Here is a 24,219-nt window from a genome sequence, read left to right as displayed (position 1 = left end):
ACAGTGCATTGATGATTTTTTTTTTTTTTTAAACTAGTACAGTTTTGGTATCAAACATTGACGAATGTCAATGACCAATTACTTTTTACATAATGCAGCTTGTTGGGACAGAAGTCAAGTTACCAAAAAATACGTACAGTATATATACACTCTAAATCAGTGGTCACCAACATTTTTAAGCCCAAGATTGGCCAAGAAAGGCTTTTAAAAAGTAATACATATTTAAAGACAAAGCTATGTGCTATTATTGCTTGTTGGTGTTTACATTGTGCCTTTTTTGCTGTTTTTTGCCATTTTTGCTGTGTTTTTTTCCCGATATTTTCATGCTCGAGAGGTGTCTATAGTATCCATTGAATATACCAGTGAGGTCTGTCATACCTACTTGGGTATTTTAATGAATTAGGCATAATTGTAAAAACATACTGTATCAGGGTAGCACACCTGAGAGCTTTTTGGAAAAGGAGGAAACCTTAACCTAGGTTACTTATTAACAGTCGGAAAATGACACAATAAATGTACAATGTTCAATTATTTATTCACAAATTTGTGACTGAACATTTTTTCAACAAATTTTTCAACAGTAATTCCTCTATCATTCCATTTCTATGCCGCTTAATCCTCACTAAGGTCGCGGGGGTATGCTGGAGCCTATCCCAGCAGAGCACAAATAGACAATTAACTAGTCACACTCACATTCATACCTATGGACAATTTAGAGTCGCCAATTAACCTAACATGCATGTTTTTGGAATGTGGGAGGAAACCGGAGTACCCGGAAAAAAAACACGCTTGCACGGAGAGAACATGCAAACTCCACTCAGAGATGTCCAACAGAGGTTCAAACTCAGATCTCCTGACTGTATGGCCAACATACTAACCACTAGGCCACTCGTTTATTGCGATTAATTGGTTCCAGACCCATCCGTGATAAGTGAATTTCCACGAAGTAGGAATCCTTTTGTAGCTATAGCAAAGAAAACCTGTTTATGATATTCTAAATACATTTTTTTAATTATTAGACCCATCTAGACATGATATAACATCCATATAGTCATCCAGAAAGGTTTTTAAGCAGCGATACAAATATAAAAACAATGCTGTGTGCTATTATTGCTTGTTGGCGTAAACATTTCGGCTTTTTCTCACTGTCCCGTTTCCTCTGCTTTTACCATTTTGTTGTGTTTTTTTGTTTAGTTTTGTTAATGTGCCTCAGGCCAGTGCGGGCCCGGGGACCGCACTTTGGGCAACCCTGCGTTTGTGGCTGTGAGCAAACAACAACTTGATTTGACTTGATGACATCTTCTCGTGGGCGAGCGACTGTGATGGAGGGGAGAGGGGTAGTGTTCTTGCAGCTGGAGTCGGTCGATGTGTTACAACAGACAGCCGCAATGGTCGGCGTTGCAACAGGTCAAATATTCTTTTGGGGGCGCATGTCAAGCAACCCTTGTTGCTTGTGGCGGACGAACTACTGTGGCCTGCACTGGCAGAATGCATTCCTGTTTGCATGTCTGCGATCAGACATGTTGGTCACTCTTCGGGACGGAAGAGCACCGATGTGATAATGCATTTGTTTTTCCTGATATTTTTGGGATCTACCAGCAAATTCCCAAAGATTGACTGGTCGACCACAATTGATGGGCTGGTGACCCCTGCTGTACGCTCAACAAAGTTAAACGCATCACTTTTGTTTTTTGCTCCCAATTTCCCATGAGCTGAACTCAAATATGAACAAATCTATCTACTGTAAATCTGTGTGAGTGAGCATTCATAATTCATCCACCTCACTTGTGTGGCATATCAAGAGACAGATTAGACATGATTATTGCACGTGTGCCTTAGGTTGGGTTCGGTTTAACTATATTGGTATTGATTTGCCATACCTGTGAGGTTGATGAATCATCGATTATAAATTAGAAATGCTCACTAAGACACATTTAGACAGATTCGTGAACAATATTTGAGAGAGATATGCCTTGTGTGTACATTGTTGCGTTTATATTTTTGTTGTGCATTTCAAATATATTACATTTCCTTTTAAAATACGCCAGTGACCCACGTTTATACAGTACGCTATATAAAATGTATCTGTCATAGGTCAGAGTTGAATAGAAAAACATGTATCAAAACTTACATCCGACACAAAACGTGTGTTTTAAACATGACTGTGGCCTACAATTAAAGCTGATAGTGGCTCATGGAATAGAGTATGAACTCTCAAAGACAAGGGCATTTACATTTGACTTACCTACGGTACGTAAGGTGGAATAACATGTCCAAAGGCTTGGGAAGAGAAACTAGCTGAGGTCAGAAGCCACACTACTGTTCTTCCTTTCTGTGAATCAACATGGCATGACAGCCCCTCATTGCAGGAAATGCATTAATTGCAACATTTTGTGCCTTCCAAAGAAGAAATGGATGCTTTTGAAGAAGTATTCAGCCAGCCATGATGGGCGCTAGAATGCTACTTTTTACAAGTGGTATAACTCCTGGGATTGTTACAGATCCCATCACACGAGTGATAAATCTTCCCATTAAGCGGAAGCAATGGTGCATTGGTAATGGTGGTAGTGTGGGTGTAGTTAAAAAGGTACAGATGACACGCATTTGCCTTGCTAGTGCACTGGTCAGCTGTGTTTTATGCACTCTCACATAAGTGAGGGTCACCTGTGTGCCTCATGAATCCTTCAACAGCTGCTTTCTGGCATTCGGATGACTGGCAGCAGGAGTTAGATTTGAGGTTTTTGTGTGTTAAGGGACTTCATGTGTGGTTGCAAACATCTGTGGCGTGCAGTGAGCAACGCTGTGGAGTAGAAATGCATTTGCATCGCTTTGGGTATTTTGTCTCCTGCAAAGACGTTTTTCCTTTGAGGAGCATCAAATACCCTGGAACATAACTGTTTACCTGCATAGAATACAAATGCTAATCTCAATCTAATTTGCAAAACAGTTTGCTACCGACATTAAACAGATTGTTATATATCTTTTATTTATAGCTTGAACCTAATAATAATATTCTGAATTTGTTTGACACATTTTCATTAATTTCGGAGGAAACAATACATGTATCTGAATGACAGTGTTATGCATATGCAGAAGCTCAGTGTTGGATAAAAGAAATGTGCACAATTTGATGGCGCATGGTCCAAATTAGAATTATTCTGCCTTGACGAGGGCTATGTGCTCCATTGCGTGCCACTGTTTGAACTATGATTAATTCTTTGCAGTAAGGTAAGGCATAAACTCAAGATAACTCTTTTTCTATTTCAGGTGTACGAGAGGTGGTGATCAGATGTCCACTAAATCACATACAGTGCATCGGAACCAAAAAATGCATTCATTTCAACAAACTCTGCAATGGGGCAAGAGACTGTGACGATGGCTATGATGAAGGAGTTCACTGCCGAGGTGGGTCATGTTTTTAATCTTTTGACTGAGGCTTTCAAGATAGATGGGTAGATACTTTATTCATCTCTAAGAGAAATCACATCCAGCAGCTCTGCAAAGATGTCGTAATAAACTTACGTAAACACTTAAAAATAAAACAAAGCAAGATAGGAGAGGTAAGAAAAATAAGAAGATAGAATAAGAATGAATGAATAAATTAATTAATACAAAACAGACCACTTCAAATTTGTAGTGCAATAATATAGGAGGTTATACGTCCGGCCTTGTGTGTGTTTTTATCGCTCCCCCTGTTGTGTTGAAAAGCCGCATGGGGTGGGGAAGGAATTATCTGCTCCGTCAAATCTCATGCTAACTGATCAGATCTGTTTTCACCATCTGTTTGGACTGTGTGATACAGTGTATTGTTGTTTACGACACATACGGTACTTCTATTTCTGATTGGTGTGCGGGGTTTTATGGGCCTTACGCATGAGTGATCCCCCGCCCCCAATATTTTCATGCTCAAGAAGCGTCCATGGTATCCATTGAACATACCAGTGACATCTGTCATATCTACTTGGGTATTTGAGGAATTAGTCATAACTTTAAAAACAGCCATTCAATAATCCCATACTGTATAAGGATAGCACACCTGAGAGCTTCTTGGAAAAAGGGGAAGCTTTTACTGAGTTTACCTATTAACAGTCAGAAAATGATGCAATGGATGTACAATGGCCATCTAGCCATCTATTTTCTATGCCGCTTAACCTCAATAAGGTCGCTGAGGTATGCGGGAGCCTAGTGGATGTACAATGTTCAATTATTTATTCATACATGTCTTACTGAACATTTTTCCAACAAATTGCATAATAGGGTACTGTAATCTCTCATTTATTGCGGTTAATTGGTTCCAGACCCAACCGTGATGAGTGAATTTCCGCAAAGTAGAATTCCTTTTTTATAAATGCAATGCTGATCCATCGGAGCATCCGTAGTTTTACCCAACTTGTTTAGATATAATCAGAAAAAATAAGCCATTTAAAGACAGCTAAAACGTGCTGGTCATGTGTGTTGCAGTAAATGTGTTCCGAATTTGTGGAGGGACAGGAAGTAGAGTGGGTTTCAGAGTGGAGTTTTAGCTTGGCATGGGTTACGGCCGCAGCAGTAGCCCGTGTTATGATGATGATTCCTATTATGTTGTATTGTGCCTGTCGCAAGATAATTGAAATCTGCAAAAAAAAGCCTGTTCCAGCCATCAAGTCTGACGCTTGTGTGTCTCACGAATGCCTTGTGTTTGTTTTTTTTAGTTCATTTAGCCATATTTATGCTTGAAAAAACGTTTGCTTAAATAAGCATTCTTTTAGACTGTAGTCAACCACGAAAAGACATGTTTTATTAATTATTTTTTTCAAAACCATGATGGAATGAAGCCACGAAATTTAAACCGCAGTGTGGCGAGGGTCGATTGTACATTGTTCAGTTCTTTATTCACAAATCTGTCTACTGAACTTTTTTTTGCCATAAATTACAAAATAGAGTATTACTTGAATCCTTTGTCAACCTTTTCCTCCAAAAACGTCTACTTTCAATGCCACCCACCTTGCGGCAAATTGTGACCCTCGATGGAAGTGAGTTTGCAATATTATTTAATTAGCATACTTACGTACATAGCCAATATCTTACATGTACAAGTATATTTTATGCTATGGTGATTTCAGCAAGATTGTCGAGGTAGCAGACGTTGCAAAGGTGACTTTTCAACCTTCCTGTCAGAACCAGCTAACACAAAAACAAAAACCCGCGGGAGGGTTTCTCCTCGTTTCCCACATTCATCGCACCTAAGTTGCTGCGACTGGTGTTCCGACACCTGCTTGCGTATTGTGCCTTTCTGAAACCTCAATAGCAGCTACGTTCTGGCAGTTACAGTGACCTTTGTTGTTCTAGTAGATAGGTGAAGTCATGCTGGTCTTTGGCGGTGTCAGGTGCGACAGTGTTATATATTGGGATGCACGGCTCTTACATTTTCCATGTAGTTCAGTCGACACCAACTGGCAGCCCTCGGGCCACGTCTGGCACACCAGAGCTTTCAATCTGCCCCCGAATAAAATTACAGGTGGTTCTTTAGCCTTAATTATGGTTTTGATGGTCTAATGTAGATAGTGAGCCGCACAGTGTATTCTTCCATGGTGCGCCGTGCTGTAACTAGCTCTCTGGTGAATCTTGTATTTAAGAAAAGGGTATACAAAACATAAAACATCAAATTTTTTTTTGAAATTATTTATGAAACTGACGTACCAGTTGCATTGCACCAATTTAATTAAGTGGTGGTGCAACAAAAAAAACATTTTGAAGTGGACAACCTACTTCTGAATGCAACAAAGAAGCTCGAAGGGGTATGAATAATTTGTGATACAAGTATCATGTACAGTAGGTACATTTTACACTGTACAAGTGAAATGTCAGCTTTAAATAATGTGACATTAAGGCCACCTGGGACTGCGTGGTGCCAACCATCTGCTGTGGTTCACACAGGGACAGACAGGGCCGGCTCACTGGGAAACAGACAGAATTGAGGTCACTAAGGATAAGTTTTGGACAACCAGCTGGGTCTCTAACTAAACTCTCACCGCTCTCCCTCCTTAACTGCCCACTGCTTATGAATATACATGTTCAACATCCCAGGGGGGACTACAGTGAAGGTGCCCAGATGAAAAATCCACCAAACTCACTTTAAAAAAAAAAAAAATTCACCTTCAGGAAACTTGCTCATTTGTAGTCACATGGCAATTGGGAATGCTGCATATTTTAAGCACTGTTAAGCTTTAAAGTGAGAACCGGGATGAAGATGTTTGAGTTTCTTTTTTTGGCTTGACTCAGTTTGTGCAGATGTGTAGGTAAACAGATTTCATTTTGACATTGTGGGTTATTTCCAGTTACATTGCCACTTGTTGCTTTTGGCGGACACTTGACAATCTGCAAATGTGTGTGTGTGTGTGTTTTTTTGCTTTTTTTTTACCCAAACAGGAGACTATTTTGTTCTGAAATGCATATGATGCCATAACGTTGTGTTTCTCAGGCAGGAACTACATGCTCCATAAGGTAATGTAGTCACTGGCAAAGCATGTCCTGTCAGGCTAAATGTTGGACCTGCGGCAAATGTGCATGATCAGCCTTCAATTTGGCTCCATGGCTGAAGTAGTGCTGGGTCCAAGTTATAAGCATGATTATGCTGATGGGATACAGCTGGTGTGGCTCTGCTCTGACTGTAACACCTGCCTCCAATGTTGCAATTAGAGTCAGAGCGATGAGGTGGATGACAATCTTGGAGCCTGACAACACATTCACCCATGGGCCCGACATTAGGTACACCGCCACAATTGATATCGAGATGTGATATGAGAGATAATGATTACCAACTTTATAATGGTTTTGTCAACAATATGCCCTCTTGTGTACTTAGGCACTACCTTTTATCTGTATATGAAGTATCATGCTCCCTTTTCTTCTCCAGGAAAAGTTGTGATATTTTGTTGGAAAGGTCTGATCACCTTCTGGTGAGCTTGGATATGTACTCCTCCATCTTGACAGTCAAATTCATTCATTCATTCATTCATTCAGCAGAGCAGACAAATATATTCAATGCATTTGACTGGTTGTTCTCCAGCTGGTGCTGCTACTGTCAAAAAAAATGCTGCATTTTCCTCTCTATAGAACAGGGGTGGTCACACTTTTTTAGCCTGCGAGCTACTTTTAAAATGACCAAGTCCCAAAGATCTACCTACTACTATACATATAGAAAGTATATATATTTAGTATATTTATTTAAAAAAATATATATAAGTAGGTATTTATGTATGTTATACATGTATATCAGGAGTGCACACACTTTCTCAGCATGCAAGTACAAGTGAAAATGATCTACCTCTTTCTATAAAACGTCTATAAAATGTAACCAGTAAACTGAAATTCTACTGTAAATATGAATGATTAGTATTTCACATTCACATTTTCAAAGTTTACAGGTAATCAAAGTAGTTGCTATTATAATTCACTTCGATATGGAAATAAAGATAAAGATAACTCCTAAATAGTTGTGTACATAACCTGAGTACTGGTAATATGCCAGTCAAATTAGCTACGTAACGTTCATTAGGGCACACAGTTCATGCGTTACATCCAGTTAGCGTTTGCTATCAAACATTAGCGACATACAAGAATTTAAAATGATGATGCAAAAGACAATGCAGCCGAAGTCAAGACAACAGAGTGAAAAGGTTTTACCAGTGGGCCCATTTTTATTTTCATCATGAAATAATAGTTTATAAGAAGCGAACGTGTAGAAAACACTGTTTTCTGTAGTAGAGTTCATGACATGAAGCAAAGCCAGTAAACAATACACTTTTTTTCTTCGTAACTAGCCGCTACAAGTGAACAGATAACTTTAGTTATAGATATAGACATGTTACCGCAGAGTTAGTTCATCCATAATCACAATAATAAAGATGAAAGTTGCATCTTTGTGTGTAGCTTGAAACGCTACACTTGAACGCAAGCGCGAATCAGGAGGGGCGCTTAATGTCACCTGACTGATGTCATATGACAACTGCAAAGTGACATTTACGTGATCGACCCAAACTACCTTGGCGATCTACCGGTAGCTCGCGATCGACGTAATGGCCGCCCCTGCTATAGAAGGACAGCAGCGACAAGCACCTTCCAGCTCACGCAAAGCCTCGTCCCTTCAGGATAAGGAGAGTACTGAAGTGCCTCCCGTTTGACATTTCTCTGTATTAGCAAGAATAATGAGGTCACACTTACATTAAAAACATTACACGGGCTGGAGAAAGCAGTGCAGGAGATCGGGAAGACCTGGGTTCGAATGAATGTCCGCTTGGGCATCTGTGTGGAGTTTGCATGTTCTCCCCGTGCATGCATGGGTTTTCTCCGGGTACTCCGATTCCTCCCACATTCCAAAAACATGCATGTTAGGTTAATTGGTGACTCTAAATTGTCCATAGGAATGAATGTGAGTGTGAATGGTTGATAGTCTGTATGTGCCCTGCCATTGGCACAGGCTCCAGCATACCCACAATCCTAGTGAGGATAAGCAGCATAGAAAATTGATGGATTGATATACAGTATATATAGCAAAGGCCTCCTTTTCAATAATTGAATAAGACTTTTGGAAGACTCGTGGAATGAGATTGTCGGTTTCTTTCACATCTCTTTCAAACCAGCACTCCTCCCTATCCAGAATTTGGACATTGTTGTCCTCAAAGGAATGTCCCTTCTTTTTGAGATGCAAATGAACTGATGACTTTGGGTATCTGCACTAATGAGCTATTTTGCCACCAGGAAGGCCAGCGACCTATTGTTATGCAGGACAGTCGTTCACAAGCCATACTCAGCAACAACAACCTTATTGTGATGACCCCCAGAGGCATAAATAGAGAGACTCCACACTTACACATTTAGAACTGAAGAAGCCTTTCAGTCCAGTGGCCTCGATTCAGCCTTTGCTGAAAAGAAGACTTTTATTTTAACTGGAAATATCAATTACATCTGAAATTATATATACTATTTATTAATATTCAAATTCTAATATTAAAGTGCTCAATGTCAATATGGCAGTCTGGAAAAGCATACAGGAAATTACACATCTGTGATAAAAATTATGTGGCATTTCTGCACACTCATTTGTTAAATATTGCTTTTCAAACAAAAACAAAAAAAGGCCTTTGATTAAACTCTGGCCCACGTGAATGTAGAAAATACTCATCTCTGCCTTATTAAATTGTCTCGTTCCTCTTATTACTTTCTGGCAGGTGACATTGCTTAGTTTAATATGCTATAATATTACAATACAGTTGATTGATCGACACTTACTGTTCCATGTCCATTAATTTAACTATTTTGGTTCAATATTTAGGTCCATACAAACAGAGTCTCTTGATGTGGAGTCAAGAATGTAACTTTCCGTGCATCCACTCTGTCCAATATAAAACTGTTCAGCATGTTTACTAAACAGACGGACTTGCCTGTTCAGCAAAGGTAGCTTTCTTTTAAAGCTACATCACCATGGTAACTTAGGCTAAACTCATAATCTGGTCCCAACCAGGTTATGTCCAGATTTTGATCTTAAAATCGGCTCTGAAATCGCCGCTGTTTCACTGTGTAACTCATTCGGAGGTGGCGTCACCATTTATTAACAACCCGGTGGATGTGGGAACAAGAATAATTCAGGCAGCACTACGACAGGAGTGGCTACTTTGAGATCACACTGAACCGCTAGCATTCCCTGATTAAATTCTCGATTAGAGATGTAGATTTTCAGCCGAGGGAATACGCTACATTTGCTTACTTTTTGAGGCAAGCACCAGGAATAAAATGGGAGATGAAATATTAATAATTAGGCCAATCTTAGCAGACGTATATGTCACAGCAGTCTTTGTGTGAGTACTCAGCCTGTTCGTCTTCCTTATATTACAATATCTGCTGCTGGAATAAGCACTTAACAGTGAAATACAAAAAATATAGGCATATTTCGATAAAGAAAAAAATGTTACTCCAATTTATTTGTCTTTTATGTGTTAATATGTCAAAGCTGTGCAATGTCGAGTGTTGATAAATGAAAAGACTAGTAGGGTATAGTTAGTATAATAATCAGTGTTAACTTGCACATTTACACGCTCAGCATTATTCTGTGTCAGTGGACCTCCCTCTCTCTATTGGCGGCGACAGTGTTGCTTTTAGCAGTCGTAGTCTTTTGGGAACCGCTCATAACGGTCCATAACAGTTACTTGCTCATCTTGTATAAAATTCACTGGCTGGGACCGCTTCACTTTTCAGCGAAAGTAGGATAATATGACGTCAAATGCCCCCTTTCATGTGAATGCGCACTTAGCACAAAACCGAAAACCGGATTTGACAAAGTAAGTTGATAGCAACCGTCGTGGGGCCAATTAAGTCTGATTGCGGAGTTTAGGTTCTGTTGAGGTTCTGTTGAGCTGCATCTTGAGCACAAGGCCTGGGTTGGTTAAGCCACTTTCGCAGAATACCCCTTCAGAAAGAAGAAAATATCAACATAGCATAAAACAGAAAAATGCAACGTGTCTGTTTTGGAACTTCCCGCTTAAATCTTTTGAAACAAATCATGTGAGACCCAAATGAGACTCAGTATGTGAGGTTGGAGTGGAGGGATGGGATAATGGCTCTTTAAAAAAAAAAAATATATATATATATATATATATATATACATATATTTCCATGCCAGTGTATTGATCAGAATAACGCTACCCGGTAGAGATGTGCATAGTTGGATGTACAGCTGTTCCTCGCCACTTCACATTTTGAATTTCACTACTTCACTTTTTAACGTTTTGTTAAAAATATATTTATACAGTATATTGTGGGGATGTTTTTCAGCAGCAGGAATGGGGGGGACTAGTCAGGCTAGAGGGAAAGATGAATGCAGCAGTGTACAGAAACCTACTGAATGAAAACCTGCTCCAGAGTGATGTTGACCTCAGACTGGGTTGATGGTTCATCTTTCTGCAGGACTTCGATCCAAGCACACAGCCAAGATCCCAAAGGAGGGCCTTCAGGACAACTTGGTAGCAATAACGACTGTATTTACTACATGACTAAAAAAAATGTGTTTTAGTGAATGCGTAGTTATTTAGATCAATTTTCATCCATTTTAGAGTAGTTTTACATGATGTCATACGATTACACTTCATTGCTGTTTTGCTGATTCACAGCTCAAAATGTAAGCAAGTATTTATGATTAATTTCCATCCCCTGAAGGCTCTGAGTGTGTTATTCCCTTTTCAGTTAGGACTGATCTCTTCTCCACAAACCCCCTCCGGTGATTGGTGAAAAAAAAAAAAATTCTCAAAATTCATATACTATACTGTGTGTGGGAACAAGGGAAGAAATAGGGCCCACGGCTTAAGTGGCAACAGCCTCAATATGTCATGACCGAAACTCAGTGATGCATCAAAATTAGATAGTTAAACTGCGTGGGAGCAGAGTGTCACATTTGTTCACATTTGTGCCAGAGCATCACACAAACAGAGCTTCACGACAAAATAAAATGATTGAGTTAATATACAATAGCTGAGATATTAGCATACCGACAGACGTCTTAATTTGTTTGCTCACTGTTTAATGCAAATAAATTTAAATTATTGAAGTTTTTGTTCATTCCACCTCCACAGGATTAGATTAAAAGCTAACCCCACAGAATGTGAGAAACATTCCGGTGTAAAGCACCCCGCACCACCCACTCAGCCCTCCAGTGATTAACATAAAGTAGAAGAGCAGATGATTTGTAATCTGAAAAAAAAAGTGTTTTAATCTGGGATTTTGGTTGGACAAAAATAGTTTGACATGCAGCATATCAGAGGAGGGAGCAAGTCAGTGTTTTGCAAGTCTCAAGTCTTTAATCACAAATTTCGAGTCAAGTCTCAAGTAAAGACATACAAGTCCTAGTCAATCAAATCATAGTCAAAGGCTTGAAATTTTCGTGTCCTTACAAGTCATACAGTAAGCATTGTTTGTAACAACGTAACAATCTATTAAATTTGACAAATACAATGAATGCACTTACGTGGGGGTATGCTGGAACCTATTCCAGCTGACGTTGGGCGAGAGGCGGGGGAAACCCTGGACTGGTTGCCAGCCAATCGCAGGGCACATATAGACAACCAACCATTCACACTCACATTCATACCTATGGACAATTTAGAGTCACCAATTAACCTAAAAATGCGTATTTTTGGACTGTGGGAGGAAACCGGAGTACCCGGAGAAAACCCACGCACACACGGGGAGAACATGCAAACTCGTGACAAGACTTGACAAGTCACAAAAAGAGTCCTGACATAGCATTCAGGATTTATGTAATCCGCACATCTGTTGTTTGTTCTTAAACCTTATTGGACGTAAATGGATGTATTCAATGAGGCAGATTCAAAGGGAAAATGTGTTGTCTTGCTGGAAATTATATAACAATCACGTTAGTTGAACACTTTGAATGGAGACACATTTTACTCAACACACTCACTGAAAATGAAGTCATCAGTCCTAGTTAAGTCCTGAGTCATTGATGTCAAAGTCCAAGTCAAGTTGCAAGTCTTTGGTGATGTTGTCGAGTCCAAAGTCGCCAAGTCACATGACTCGAGTCCATACCGCTGCAACGTATCATGTGTTCAGTAGCAGAGTAGACTACATAGCATTAGCTGGATACACTTCTCGTGTCAGGGGAAGAGTCATCTTCATGTAGAAAATCTTCACTGTTCAAAAGATGCTCTTTACTTCTGATAAAACTGCTGTACTGATGGTGTCCCCCTACTAACTTCTTTGGTGCACACCACTGTTCACAAACCCATCGTTTGGTGTCTCACTTTCACACGCACCCATTATGTACGCAATGGAAGTTTATTGGCCTGCTCATTCTATATATGTACAGTATATCAGCTTGAAGCGTAGCAAGATGGCATTTTGTGTTTGTACTCTCACAAATCCGTTTTCGTCACAAAGTTGAGTGATTTGGCGTTTCAAGGGGCCTGAGACTTGTGCATACAGTACATACCATGGATCCCCTGGAAGTTCCCCCTGAAGTTCAATTGTCAGGCTTTGTCATTTTCTTAATGTGCTTGATCATCACCAATAACTTTGTGAAAGGTTGTACACTCTTTCGTTATTTCATTTCAGTGGGGATCAATTATGCCAAAACAAAGTTAATCTATTGTTTCCATAGATTCTCAATAGGATTTATTTATATTTTGATGCAGTTTGGGTCAATCCATGTGGTTCTTACCCTGAGGTGCCCATAGGAAATGATACATTTGTTCTTGCTATTAAAGCATTTTTTTCCAAGCATGAGTTCATAGCATTAGTTTCAAGTGTTTTTTTAAAAATATTTTTTATTTTTTTATCAAGGCATCGAAACTGTTGAATTAGCCTTTATTAAATTGTGCTCATTTTCACTATTAATCACAGCTGTTAATTCGACTGGTGACATCTTTCACCATTTGATTTGGTTCTCTAATCATCTTAATCATCATGTAAGTTTTATGAGAGACAGTAACGGTACAGACAGTAACAGTGCTTGGTCAATCCAAAATGTTAATAAACCTCAAACTTGAATATTTAAGGAGGTGAAAGTGAGATTTTGGCTTTTTTCTCCGTGTGCATAATTATTAGGCAACTATTACTGTGCAGAATGATAAACACAAACTTTACAAATAAATATTTCTGACATTTCCAAAAATAAATCAGTGACCAATACAGCCACCCTTCTTTTCAATAACACAAAAAAAGCCTTCCATCCTTAGTGTCTGTCAGTTTCTTGATCATTTGACCATCAACTTTGTGTGCAGCAGCAACCAAAGCGTCCCAGACACGGTTCAGAAAGGTGCACCTTTTTTCTTCACTGTAAATCTTACATTTAAGGGCCCACGAGTACTCAATAGGGTTTAAGTCAGCTGAGCAAGGAGGTCATGTCATTATTTTTCAAGACCTTTTTAAGACCTTTACTAGCTAGCCACGCAGTGGGAGTACTTGGATGCATGAGATGGAGCATTGTCCTGCATAAAAATCATGGTCTTCTTGAAAGATGCACACTTTTTCCTATACCACTGTGTGAAAAAAGTGACAGTAGGTTTGGGAGTTGAGTCCATCTTCAACCTGAAAAGCTCATCTTTTAATAATTCCAGCTCTTACCAGTCCCCCACCTCCACCTTGCTGGCGTCTGAGTTGGAGTGGAGCTCTCTGCCCATTGCTGATGCAGTCACGGGCCCATCCCTCTGGTCCATCAACAGTCACTCTCATTTCATCAGTCCATAAAACTTTTGAAAAATCAGTCTTTAGATATTTCCTAGCCAAGTCATGGCTTTTCAACTTGTGTGTCTTGTTCAGTGGTGGTCGGGTTTCAGCCTTTCTTACCTTGGCCGTGTCTCTGAGCACTGAACACTATGTGGAAGATTTTTTTTTATTCTCTGATGAGGAAAAAATATAAACTCGAAGGTCCTGATGGCTTCCAACGTTACTGGCATGACAAGGAGATCCCTCCTGAGGTGTTTTCCACATGTCGCAGTGGAGGGGGTGCCATGATGATCTGGGGTGCTTTTTCCTTCAATAACACAATGGGGCTTCAGGTTGTGCAGGGGTGTCAAAAGGCAGCTGGCATTGTGGAGATGTTGCAGGGGACATCCCTCATGATAGAAGGCCCTTGTTTGTCTGGTAATGACTGGGTTTTGTAACAGGACAATGTTGCAGTTCACAATACCCGACAAAGGACATCTTCCAGAGGAATAATGTGACTCTTTTGGACCATCCTGCATGTTCCTCTGATCCAGACAGTGGATGCCCTCTGTGTGGTGTGTGGAGCAACATTCCCACTAGCCTCCTGGAAACACAGGCATCAAGCATACCCAAACACATTTTTAATTTGATTAACAAGAATGGTGCAGCTACTCCTTACTTTTTTTAACATTTTACTGCTACATTATTTTAGGGGGGTTTCCATTTTTTCAGCTGATGAACAGTCTTTCAGTTAAATGGTTGTTTGCAATAAGTTTTTTTTTTTTTTTGTCTCGCTCCCATTTCTTTGTACATTTTTTAGCTCTGCTTAGAACCTCCTTAAGATCCAACAATGGAAAATGTCAATTCTTGCAATTTTTCAACTGGTCTTAAAATTTTGATCAGGAGTGTATAAAATACATTGGTGTGTATTAGTGTATTTTCTCTGAAGTGACTTCAATATTGGATGGTTTCTGAGTTTACTTGACTTATCGTGAATGCAGCTCGTTTGTTGTTTTCTCAGCTTGTAAATGTGATGTACCAAGCAGCCTTGTAGACAGTGGACCTATTTATTCAATGTTTCATCTTTTAATGGAATATCTATAGTAAACAGTCTCTTCAATATCTGTAATGCCGTGTCATTCCACTCTTACTGGAGCAGAATACCGTAACTTGCCTTTTTCAAGTGTTTTATGTGCTTTCAGTAAAGATGCTGCTGATAATTTGAAGGTAATTTGGACTGTGTGAAGGAAAATTCTGTTAAATCAATTTTTACGTGTGCCCTGTTATCCTGGTAACCATGATGTGGGTCTTCTACTAAGCTCTGCTCTGCACTTACAAACACACTACGAGACTGGAAATAAGTATGTCATGCATCTCACCGTGTTGTGCTGTAGTGTGTCAAGGTATTGCCATTCATGTAATTGTCCACCTTTGAGGAAACAATGTATTGTCACCAAATCCTATGACAGAATTTTTCCTTCGTCGGGAGTGGTTATAATTAAAAATGTATTGTTTGCTAGAAGATTTTGACACACGCAAATATTTAAGGGCATGCCAGGAGCTGCTAGCACACCAATTCTCAAATCCCTTAGCAAAGTCTTCTTCCTGAGATGAACAACATTTACATTTCAGCCTGAGTTTGAGATAGACATGAGAAATGACTAACGTGTGCATGTGTCTGTAGTTTTTGGGGTTATAATTTATACATCATCCGGACACAATGTCACATCAAAGCCGACATACTTTAGCTTCTCAGATCCAGTACCTTTCCACAAGATCATCAGTAAACTTGTGTCAGTGGAATCATAGACCATGAAATACTAAATTATTTCAACCCTCACACACTTGTGGGAATTCTAGATTCTTTGAACCCCTGGGAATGTTTGACCCAATTTCAACCTTGTTGAAATCAATCTTGTCGCTCTCGCCACCCTAAGGACACCGACCCCGTCTTAAGACCAACAGAATGAGTAAGACTCCTAATTAATAGCCAGGGAAGCCAATTATTAAAAGGTCTTTTGAGCTGGCCAATCGATGTATCTCATTTATTGCATCCCTGTCAGGTTCTTCATCAATAACATACCTTAACTACAAAAGGTGTTTGGGAGAACTCTAGCAATTGTGACAGGAAGTCATAATTGGTCCAGATGGGAGAACCTGACTGCTAGACACAAGTTTTCTCCTGATCATGGCACATGAATATTGCCACCCTTAACATTCACACTGGACCATCTGTTTGTATGGGTTGTGCAGAGTCCTCTGCTGAAGACCTGCTAGATTGATGTATTTTCCTCATGTTCATTTGAGCTGTGCAGTTCATGCAATGCATGTCTAAAATTGACAATTATTATTGCAGGTACTGTTCTAAGGAACTGCAGTGTTTTGGTTTTACAAGATGTGGAGAATTACAAAAGCAGTCGATGGATAAGTATCCACCATTCAGGCTTTATTTTCCCTAGCTTGTTTAAAAACAAACCCAACGGTGCTGTGTTGGATCCACAGGGTCAGCAAAAAGAAGCTTTTGGCTGAGTGGGGCCTGTGTGTTTTTGCAGTCTGTTCCCTTAACAAAACAAATATGCCAAAAGAAGACAGGTTAAGTCATCAATCAACAGCAGAAGAAAAAGCAAAAGTCTAGGCCTATTCTAATTGGGAGCTTTGCGGGAACCAGCATCAGTTACAGCTCCTTACTATAAGTATTTGGCAGCCTGCACAAAACAGAACATTGCTTGGTTAATTTAAGGTATAAAGCATCTAGCAATTTAGGTGGTGGTAACTGTGAAAGAAAGCCTGCTTTCTGTATTTGTGTACTGCAATTATCCATCCATATATCCATCCATTTTCTTTCGCTTATCTGGGTCTGGGTCGCATGAGCAGCACTCTCAGTAAGGACGTCCAGACTCTCTGGCCACCTCTTTCAGTTCCACCGGGGGGACATCGAGGCGTTCCCAGGCCAGCTGGGAGACATAATGCTTCCAGCATGTCCTAGGTCTGCCCTGGGGCCTCCTCATGGCTGAGCATGCCCTGGAAGACTTGGGGTTGAGGTACTGGATGGAAATCAAACCCACACCAACTGCACAAAGAGCAGCAGCATGCACCGCTACACTACTAATACTGGTCCATTCACCCACCCATCCATGCATTCTGTATACTGCTTGTACCCGTGTTATACAGACCATGAATGTAGGTGAGCCAGTGTTGCCATGATTAAATTTACAACCTTTGAGGTACAGTGTCAGAGGTTTCCATGCAGTCATCACGCTTAAAAGACTACAAGCAACCCTCAAAACAAAGCTATTAAAGCTGTGGTTTTAATATGAAGCAGGGGTGTCCAGACTTTTTCCACATACTGAAAAATTAAAGGAAAGGGCCACTTTTCTTGTTGGATTACAACTTTTTTTTTTCTTCATATTTTGAGTTATTCTTGTAAAATCACTGCTGATTTTTACATTTCTGCGGATTTTTTGTTTGTTTTCTTGTTAAATTATATTTTTAGAATGTGCCACAGGCCAATAAAAAAAAAACAGCCGTGAGCTGCTAATGGTCCCTGTGCCGCACTTTGGACACTTATCAGGTTATCACCAATGATCTCAATTTGTTTATTTCTGAGAGAGTGTGATGGTTTATCAAATAATTACAGTTTTATGATGATGATGCTGTCTTTGGCAGTCAGTAGCTAGGTCAGAGTTCACCTGGTTTCTGCAAGGACGGAACAAAACATTCACAGAGTCCTAATTAAAACTATGTGGCGAGCTTTTAAAGAAGGTATCCTACTGTATGTACCAGTGGTTCAATTATAAAATGTTTTGCTTGTTTTTGTTTTCGCTTGTGACCTGATAAGAATGGCTACTTGAGGATGATGTCACTATGTTAACTAAATAAATCAAGTAAAATCTCATGAAAAACTAAGAAAAATCAAACCTATTTCCCTTGCAGAACTCCTATCAGCCTGCCATGAGCTCCGGTGTCGCTATGGCTGCGTCATGACGAGGAACGGAACCTTCTGTTTCTGTGCTGACGGCTTTGAGGTCGGCGAGGATGGCAAAAGCTGCCGAGGTAAGATTCTGCAGAGCTGCTTCCTCCTCTTTCTTTCCTCTTCCTCCTTCTTGCCCACACCTGTCTCCCCTTTTGCCCTCAATCAGACTTTCCCTCAGGTGAAATAGCAGGGGGTGGAAGGTTTAAGAGACCATCTGTCTGTAGGAAGGGGCCTCTGTTCATGACACATTACAGACCCAGTACACAGCACTCTAATTTAGCTGTGTATCTTACTGTGGCTTTGTTTGCTCATCATAAAGTGGACCACCAGCCAAGTTTCTGCCAAAGGACACAGTATTTTAATGCCAAAGTTGCCTCTAGAGCTGTGACTCACTTGGATTTACCTTGTAACAACACCATGGCCTCCAACTGAACAGTGATACTCGAGGAACAGCTGTTACGTGATGCTGTACAGGAGTACCTTGGCTATCATTATTAATTCATTCCAGAAAGTTAGAAGAAAACCAAAATATACAAAACAATGAGGCAATTTTTCCTTTGGGAGATAATGTAAATTCAATCAATCTGTTCCAGACACCCAAAAATATTAACAAATATTTTTTTTTTATATGATCACAGCTTTACATGCAGAAAACATTGTGAAATAATTATATATGACAAATGGATGGATGTTATGGTTTATGAGGACTTCCCATACATTCTGACAAGATTGAATTTAATTGTCTTTCTCACTTTACAGTATTTATTATAGTGTTTGTACTCCCAACTTTCTTTGGCACTTTCTTGATTAGTCACACTCAATAAAAAGATATGGAGAGTGAGTCAGCAACACGTAGGGTGCTTTGTTTGGCCATTCGATTTCACAGAACGATACAGTACAGAGCAAACAGACTAGTTTGTTACTGTATGTACTGTACGAAAACCGAGGCAAAAACTGAATCATACAAAAACTTGAGTGTATGAAAAACATTTTCACCACCATCAAAAACCCTGAAATGGTCACCCGTCAGTCACAAGACTGACACATCAAGACAGCCAACCATTTACGCTCAAATACAGTCGTCCCTTGCTACATCGCAGTTCAAACATCGCTCCCTCACTGTATCGCAGTTTTTCGAAAATGTATTAATTAATAAATTAACATTGTTTTGTGGTTGACTATGGCCTCTTATTAGTCCAAAAATATTGAAAGACAAGTTATATGTAGGATTCTGGTCACTAGGCGTCAGTAATGTTACAGTGATGAGACATTACCTTAGATTAGATTACCTTCACACTGCATGGAGTCAGCCAAGGCATGTCCAACATCACATAGTGAAAAAAAGTTCTTCCTCCAAGGAAGTGGTAAGTTATTGGCTTCTTACTTTGTCCTTTTTCCCCACACTGTTTGAAACCCTTTCTTAAGTTTAGAATAAACAATTTGGAGGTAGCATGCTATGTTTAAAGCGGCGGCCGTCTCTTGTTTCCCTGCAGTGATCCTGTAGCCTGCGCATTACAGTTGAGCAATGTGTTGTAAACAAAGAATAATAGGAGTGCAAGGGTGACTATGGGGTGTTATTTCATGTCTACAGTGCTCTGAATGGTAGAAATTGTATTTATAAGTCTTGAACAGGCTTTCTATGCTTTAAATACAAAAATATCAAATGTATTAATATTGAATCCAACTTCGCAAAAATTCACTGTCGGGTCTGGAACCAATTAACCGTGATAAACGAGGGACGACTGTATACTGCACATGATTTTGGACTGAGTCAAAAAGTCAGAGGGTCTTGAGAAAACACACTCATGCAAAGACTTACCCAGAACCTTCTGGTAACACTCTTTCACCTCTGTTGTACCACAAAAGGTCATACAAGTGTTTATGCCTGATTCTGTATACTTTATGTATTTGGGTCATCTTTCAGGACATGAATTAGTTACCAATGACTCTCTTCTCTTTTTTCTGTAAGATCATGATGAATGTGCCCAGTATGGCTCATGTAGCCAAATCTGCACAAACACCTACGGGTCATACAGATGCAGCTGTGCAGAAGGATACCTCCTGCAAAATGACAGGATATCTTGCAAAGCCAAACAAGGTATGTTTCCTCTCTATTAATTAAGACGGTTTTGTTCAATCGAAGTGCTATTCTCACATATCGTCTGCTCCTCAGGTTGTTGGAGCAAGATAAATGTGGTTTGGCAGTGACTACATCTATCACCCATGTGGGAATTAAGTAGATGTGGTCAGGCCAGGATAATGATAAAATTAATGAGCACATGAGAAGTGGGAGCAGTCTACAGAGTTTAATGCTTAGACAATGCCCAGCGTAACCCTGATTTATGTTAATGCCAGATTCTAGGAGCTAATATGCCCAAATGAATTAAAAAGGCCTACTTAGAATTAAAACAGTCTAAATACAGGTTGTGTTTATTGGCCGCTCATTTGTGCTTAGGTGGTGTGGTATATATATATATATATATATATATATATATATAAACCAGTTCATGTGTGTGTGTGTGTGTGTGTGCATGTATGCATATACATGCACACACTCTTATCTAAAACAGTAATTTATTGTATTCATTTTTTAATTTTGTTGTCTCAATGGCATATGTGTTGAAAATAGCTAGAGGCACAGCTCACCTGGCAGGAGAGAACACCGCTGTTGCCTGTTGCTGCTTTGAATCAATATGACTGGTGTCCTACCAGGAATAAACTGAATATGATTACCCATAAACTTAACTGAACCCAATGCTCATGTGCATTAATATTCATTTAGCATGGAGGGATAGTAGTGCGGTGATAACTATGGGGTTACCATTACTTGTGAAAGCTCATGAATATAACTTGCAGATAGAGATCTCTGGGGCCAGTAGACGAAGAGCAGCAGGGTATAAAAAAATCCTCATGGTACGATTGGAAAAACTCCACGGTGCAATTTTGCTTTTTTAATAATTAATCTTGATCTTTTCGTCTCTCATTTGGTTCAGACTGAATTGAAAAATGTGTTATGTTTCTTTTTTAACACACAGCTCTATAGCGTCTTAATGGTTAATCATTCTGCTTTTCGTAATGCACCCCTGCTTGCTCCATATTATGGAAATGGCAGTGCGGGGTAATTGCATGCTGTAGACAAATGTATTTATTGAAAATTTGCATATGTTCTTTGTAAAAAAGAATGTGAGTCTAGAGTAAGATACTATATGCACTCGATGACGAATATCCACTTAACTTTTTTGTATTGCGGTCAACAGTATATTTCTCAGTAGTTCTTACTTATCTATATATCATATATATATAATACAGAGCTAAAGCTTATTGGATACTGAGGTTGGATCAAACTTGGGTCAAGGTTGGGTCGTCAAAGTTCCAGAATATTATTTGATGATAATCACACCTTGGACCACAACAATTGTAACCAACTACCACCAACAACTGTTTGACACACAACGCTGACACTCAACTGAACGGTACTTTTTCAGGGTGAAACAGGCACAGGTCAAGAGGCAAAGATGAAAAGGGTGTACCATTGTGGTTACCACATAACTGCTGTCCTAAAAAGAGTGAAAGTAAAAATGCATAATTGAAATACTCTGCTATTATTGGTTTAGTAGTACAATATACTGCCTTATATGAAAAAGATCAAGTGAAGTCCTAAAGATGTATGCATAACAATTCATCAATGTTGGTTTAATCCCTGATGCCAATTGTAACAAGTTATTGATTTGATGCCAATTGCCCCACTTGTATACTATTAATTTATGTTTATCCGGGTAGCACAAGTACATTTGTTTACATTTTCTTATTATGTGTCTGTCTGTGAATTTCCCTCAACTGTGCTTAGCCCCTCTTGAAGTTTCAACAGGACATTGAAGCATGTTTCTTTCCCTCTCACTAGATCCTGGTGATAAGCATCCAGTGCTTCTCATGGGTGGATCTGATCGTATTGTCATCACCCATCTAAATGGAACAGGTCTTCTGCCCCTGAGGTCTCTGAGTGCAAATGGAACACTGGCATTGGATTTCCAGCATGACCAGGAAAGGGTTTGCTGGGTTTTATCCAAAGACTCCTCTGGGTCACTGCGCTGTGCTGAAATGCGGAATCTACGAAGACTCACACGGGAAAAGGAAATAACAACACAGCAAAGTTTGCAAAGTGAGAAGGACTATTACATCACACACACACACACTCTTTCCTTTTGGAAATTCATTAATGTTTTCTTATTATTTGACTGATCAGAATGCATTTCTAAATACCTGGATGATGTGTCTGTATCGTGCTGCGAGTCAGGGCTAGCAAGGCCTTTTCTGCTGGCATATGTATCAATGTAATCATCCCTGGGCCTTCAGAGTTATGAGTGCTGGCCCAATGTCACTGAACTGTTAGCAATGAAGCTGCTTCTTTAACCAATCCGCTTTCAAATTCACATCACAGGGCTAACTAGCAGGCGTACAGTAACGTCAGCATTTTCCCGTGCTCTGATTGGTTGATGTCTTAAAGCCGATGCCTCGCACTAAGAGTTACGCAGTGAGCTTGAACACCTCATCACATGAACATCACAAAGCTTAGTTGATTCTGTTATATATAGAACGCGTAGAGATCGTTGGAGGTTGAAGGCGATCGATCTAGCGGCTGTTGGTCGGGTCTGCTATCTTGGCAGCTTGGAGCAGTGCCGGGAGGTCCACTGTCGCAGTCTGATTTCGGGGGGCTGGACTGCCGCGTGGTGGGGAGGACACACAGGCTCAGGGGCTGATTTGCCTCAGGGAATTTTGGGGCTGTTCAGTTATGACACTGAAGAAGATGACATTAATGGTTTTTGTGTGGAAGGGGGAGGACGAAGACGGCGTTGATAGTGACTTTTCTGGTAGGCTACTGTTTAACCAGCCCTGTTGCACGAACTGTTCGACACTGTTTGGAAAGAAACATTTATTTAGTTAATGTTAAAAAAATCCTCTGTGTAACATCTTTCTGTGTACTAAACACCCAAGGTTAAACCGTGGACACAGGTGCAGCCTGTACATGTACAAATCTTTGTATATGTACAAATCTTTTTTTCTCTTTAAATTTAGTGGGAGTGGCTTATGTTCCGGTGCGCTCAATCTGTCCAAATTACGGTATTCTTTCGCAATTCTGTAATGCCATTATATTGTTTTATCTGGACGGCCTGCTCTACTTCCAGAGCCACTGCCACCCTTATTGATGTTTTGTATAATTGTGCCGTTATAGTAGTGGCATTACAAGGTAGATTGGGCCCCTGTTCAGGTACGAAATCCACCGCCTGCAACAGGTATAGTTGATGTCAGTCACATATCATATACTATTGATTTAAAGGAACAATTTAGTGTTTTTGTTACAAGATTATCAAAATTAACCTTGGTCATTTTCATACATAAATACCAGTGTATTTTTGTATTGACTGTCTATTGAATGTGGAATAAATAGGAAATATGGTAATACGAAAAGGTTATTTAATTGTACGATGAGCTAATAACAACAAAACTATGAAATACAAGAGCATCGACTTCTTTGGGAAACAAAGGGGAAGCGTAGGGAGCGCACACATTCATCATGTCTAGCACATTACAGAAAGCATGACAGATCCAATTCTTCATTCATTCAAAGGGCCCCCCTGTGTTCCGAGTGGGGATCCAATAAGACTCTGCCAACAAGATGATGAGGTCACTCCTTCCAGAGAGGGTGCAATTTTTGCTGCTACTCCCCAGAATTTAAAACTGCTTTATGTCACGCAGAGCGGCTGCCTAGAGGGCGCTGACTTTCGAGCATACTGCAAGCTCCTCCTGCTTTAAGTGCGTAAACTATACACCTCGTGTGACACGTGCACTTGTTATATTTGTTGTCAGCTGATAATAGTGATTTGGCTAAGTTTATTCACTAACGTTAGCTATCATTGAATGTATCATGTCTGTAAATTATTGATTGACTTTCAGAGACTGCTTTTGTGTGTGTGGACACTGCAGACATGTACGTGAATACCTGCCAGCTGTGGATGATCAGTTAACTTATTTGGTCCGAACAAGAATTGACCCCA

The 24,219-nt window shown here is 39.9% G+C and overlaps 1 protein-coding gene across 12 annotated transcripts in view; it reads left to right on the top strand.

Moving 5' to 3' along the window:
• Positions 1–24,219, top strand: part of lrp1bb (low density lipoprotein receptor-related protein 1Bb) — a 339,637-nt gene that overhangs the window by 117,839 nt on the left and 197,579 nt on the right. For all 12 annotated transcript variants that reach the window (XM_054788302.1, XM_054788296.1, XM_054788300.1 and 9 more), the window contains 4 exons: positions 3,268–3,405; positions 18,127–18,246; positions 20,136–20,264; positions 22,068–22,325. In XM_054788302.1, the coding sequence (XP_054644277.1) occupies positions 3,268–3,405; positions 18,127–18,246; positions 20,136–20,264; positions 22,068–22,325 (645 nt within the window). The remainder of the gene's footprint in view (positions 1–3,267; positions 3,406–18,126; positions 18,247–20,135; positions 20,265–22,067; positions 22,326–24,219) is intronic.

Source organism: Dunckerocampus dactyliophorus, chromosome 9 (genome assembly GCF_027744805.1).
Source record: "Dunckerocampus dactyliophorus isolate RoL2022-P2 chromosome 9, RoL_Ddac_1.1, whole genome shotgun sequence".
NCBI classification, from domain to species: domain Eukaryota; kingdom Metazoa; phylum Chordata; class Actinopteri; order Syngnathiformes; family Syngnathidae; genus Dunckerocampus; species Dunckerocampus dactyliophorus.
Note: the sequence above shows the minus strand (reverse complement) of the source record. Positions and strands in the feature narration are given on the sequence as shown.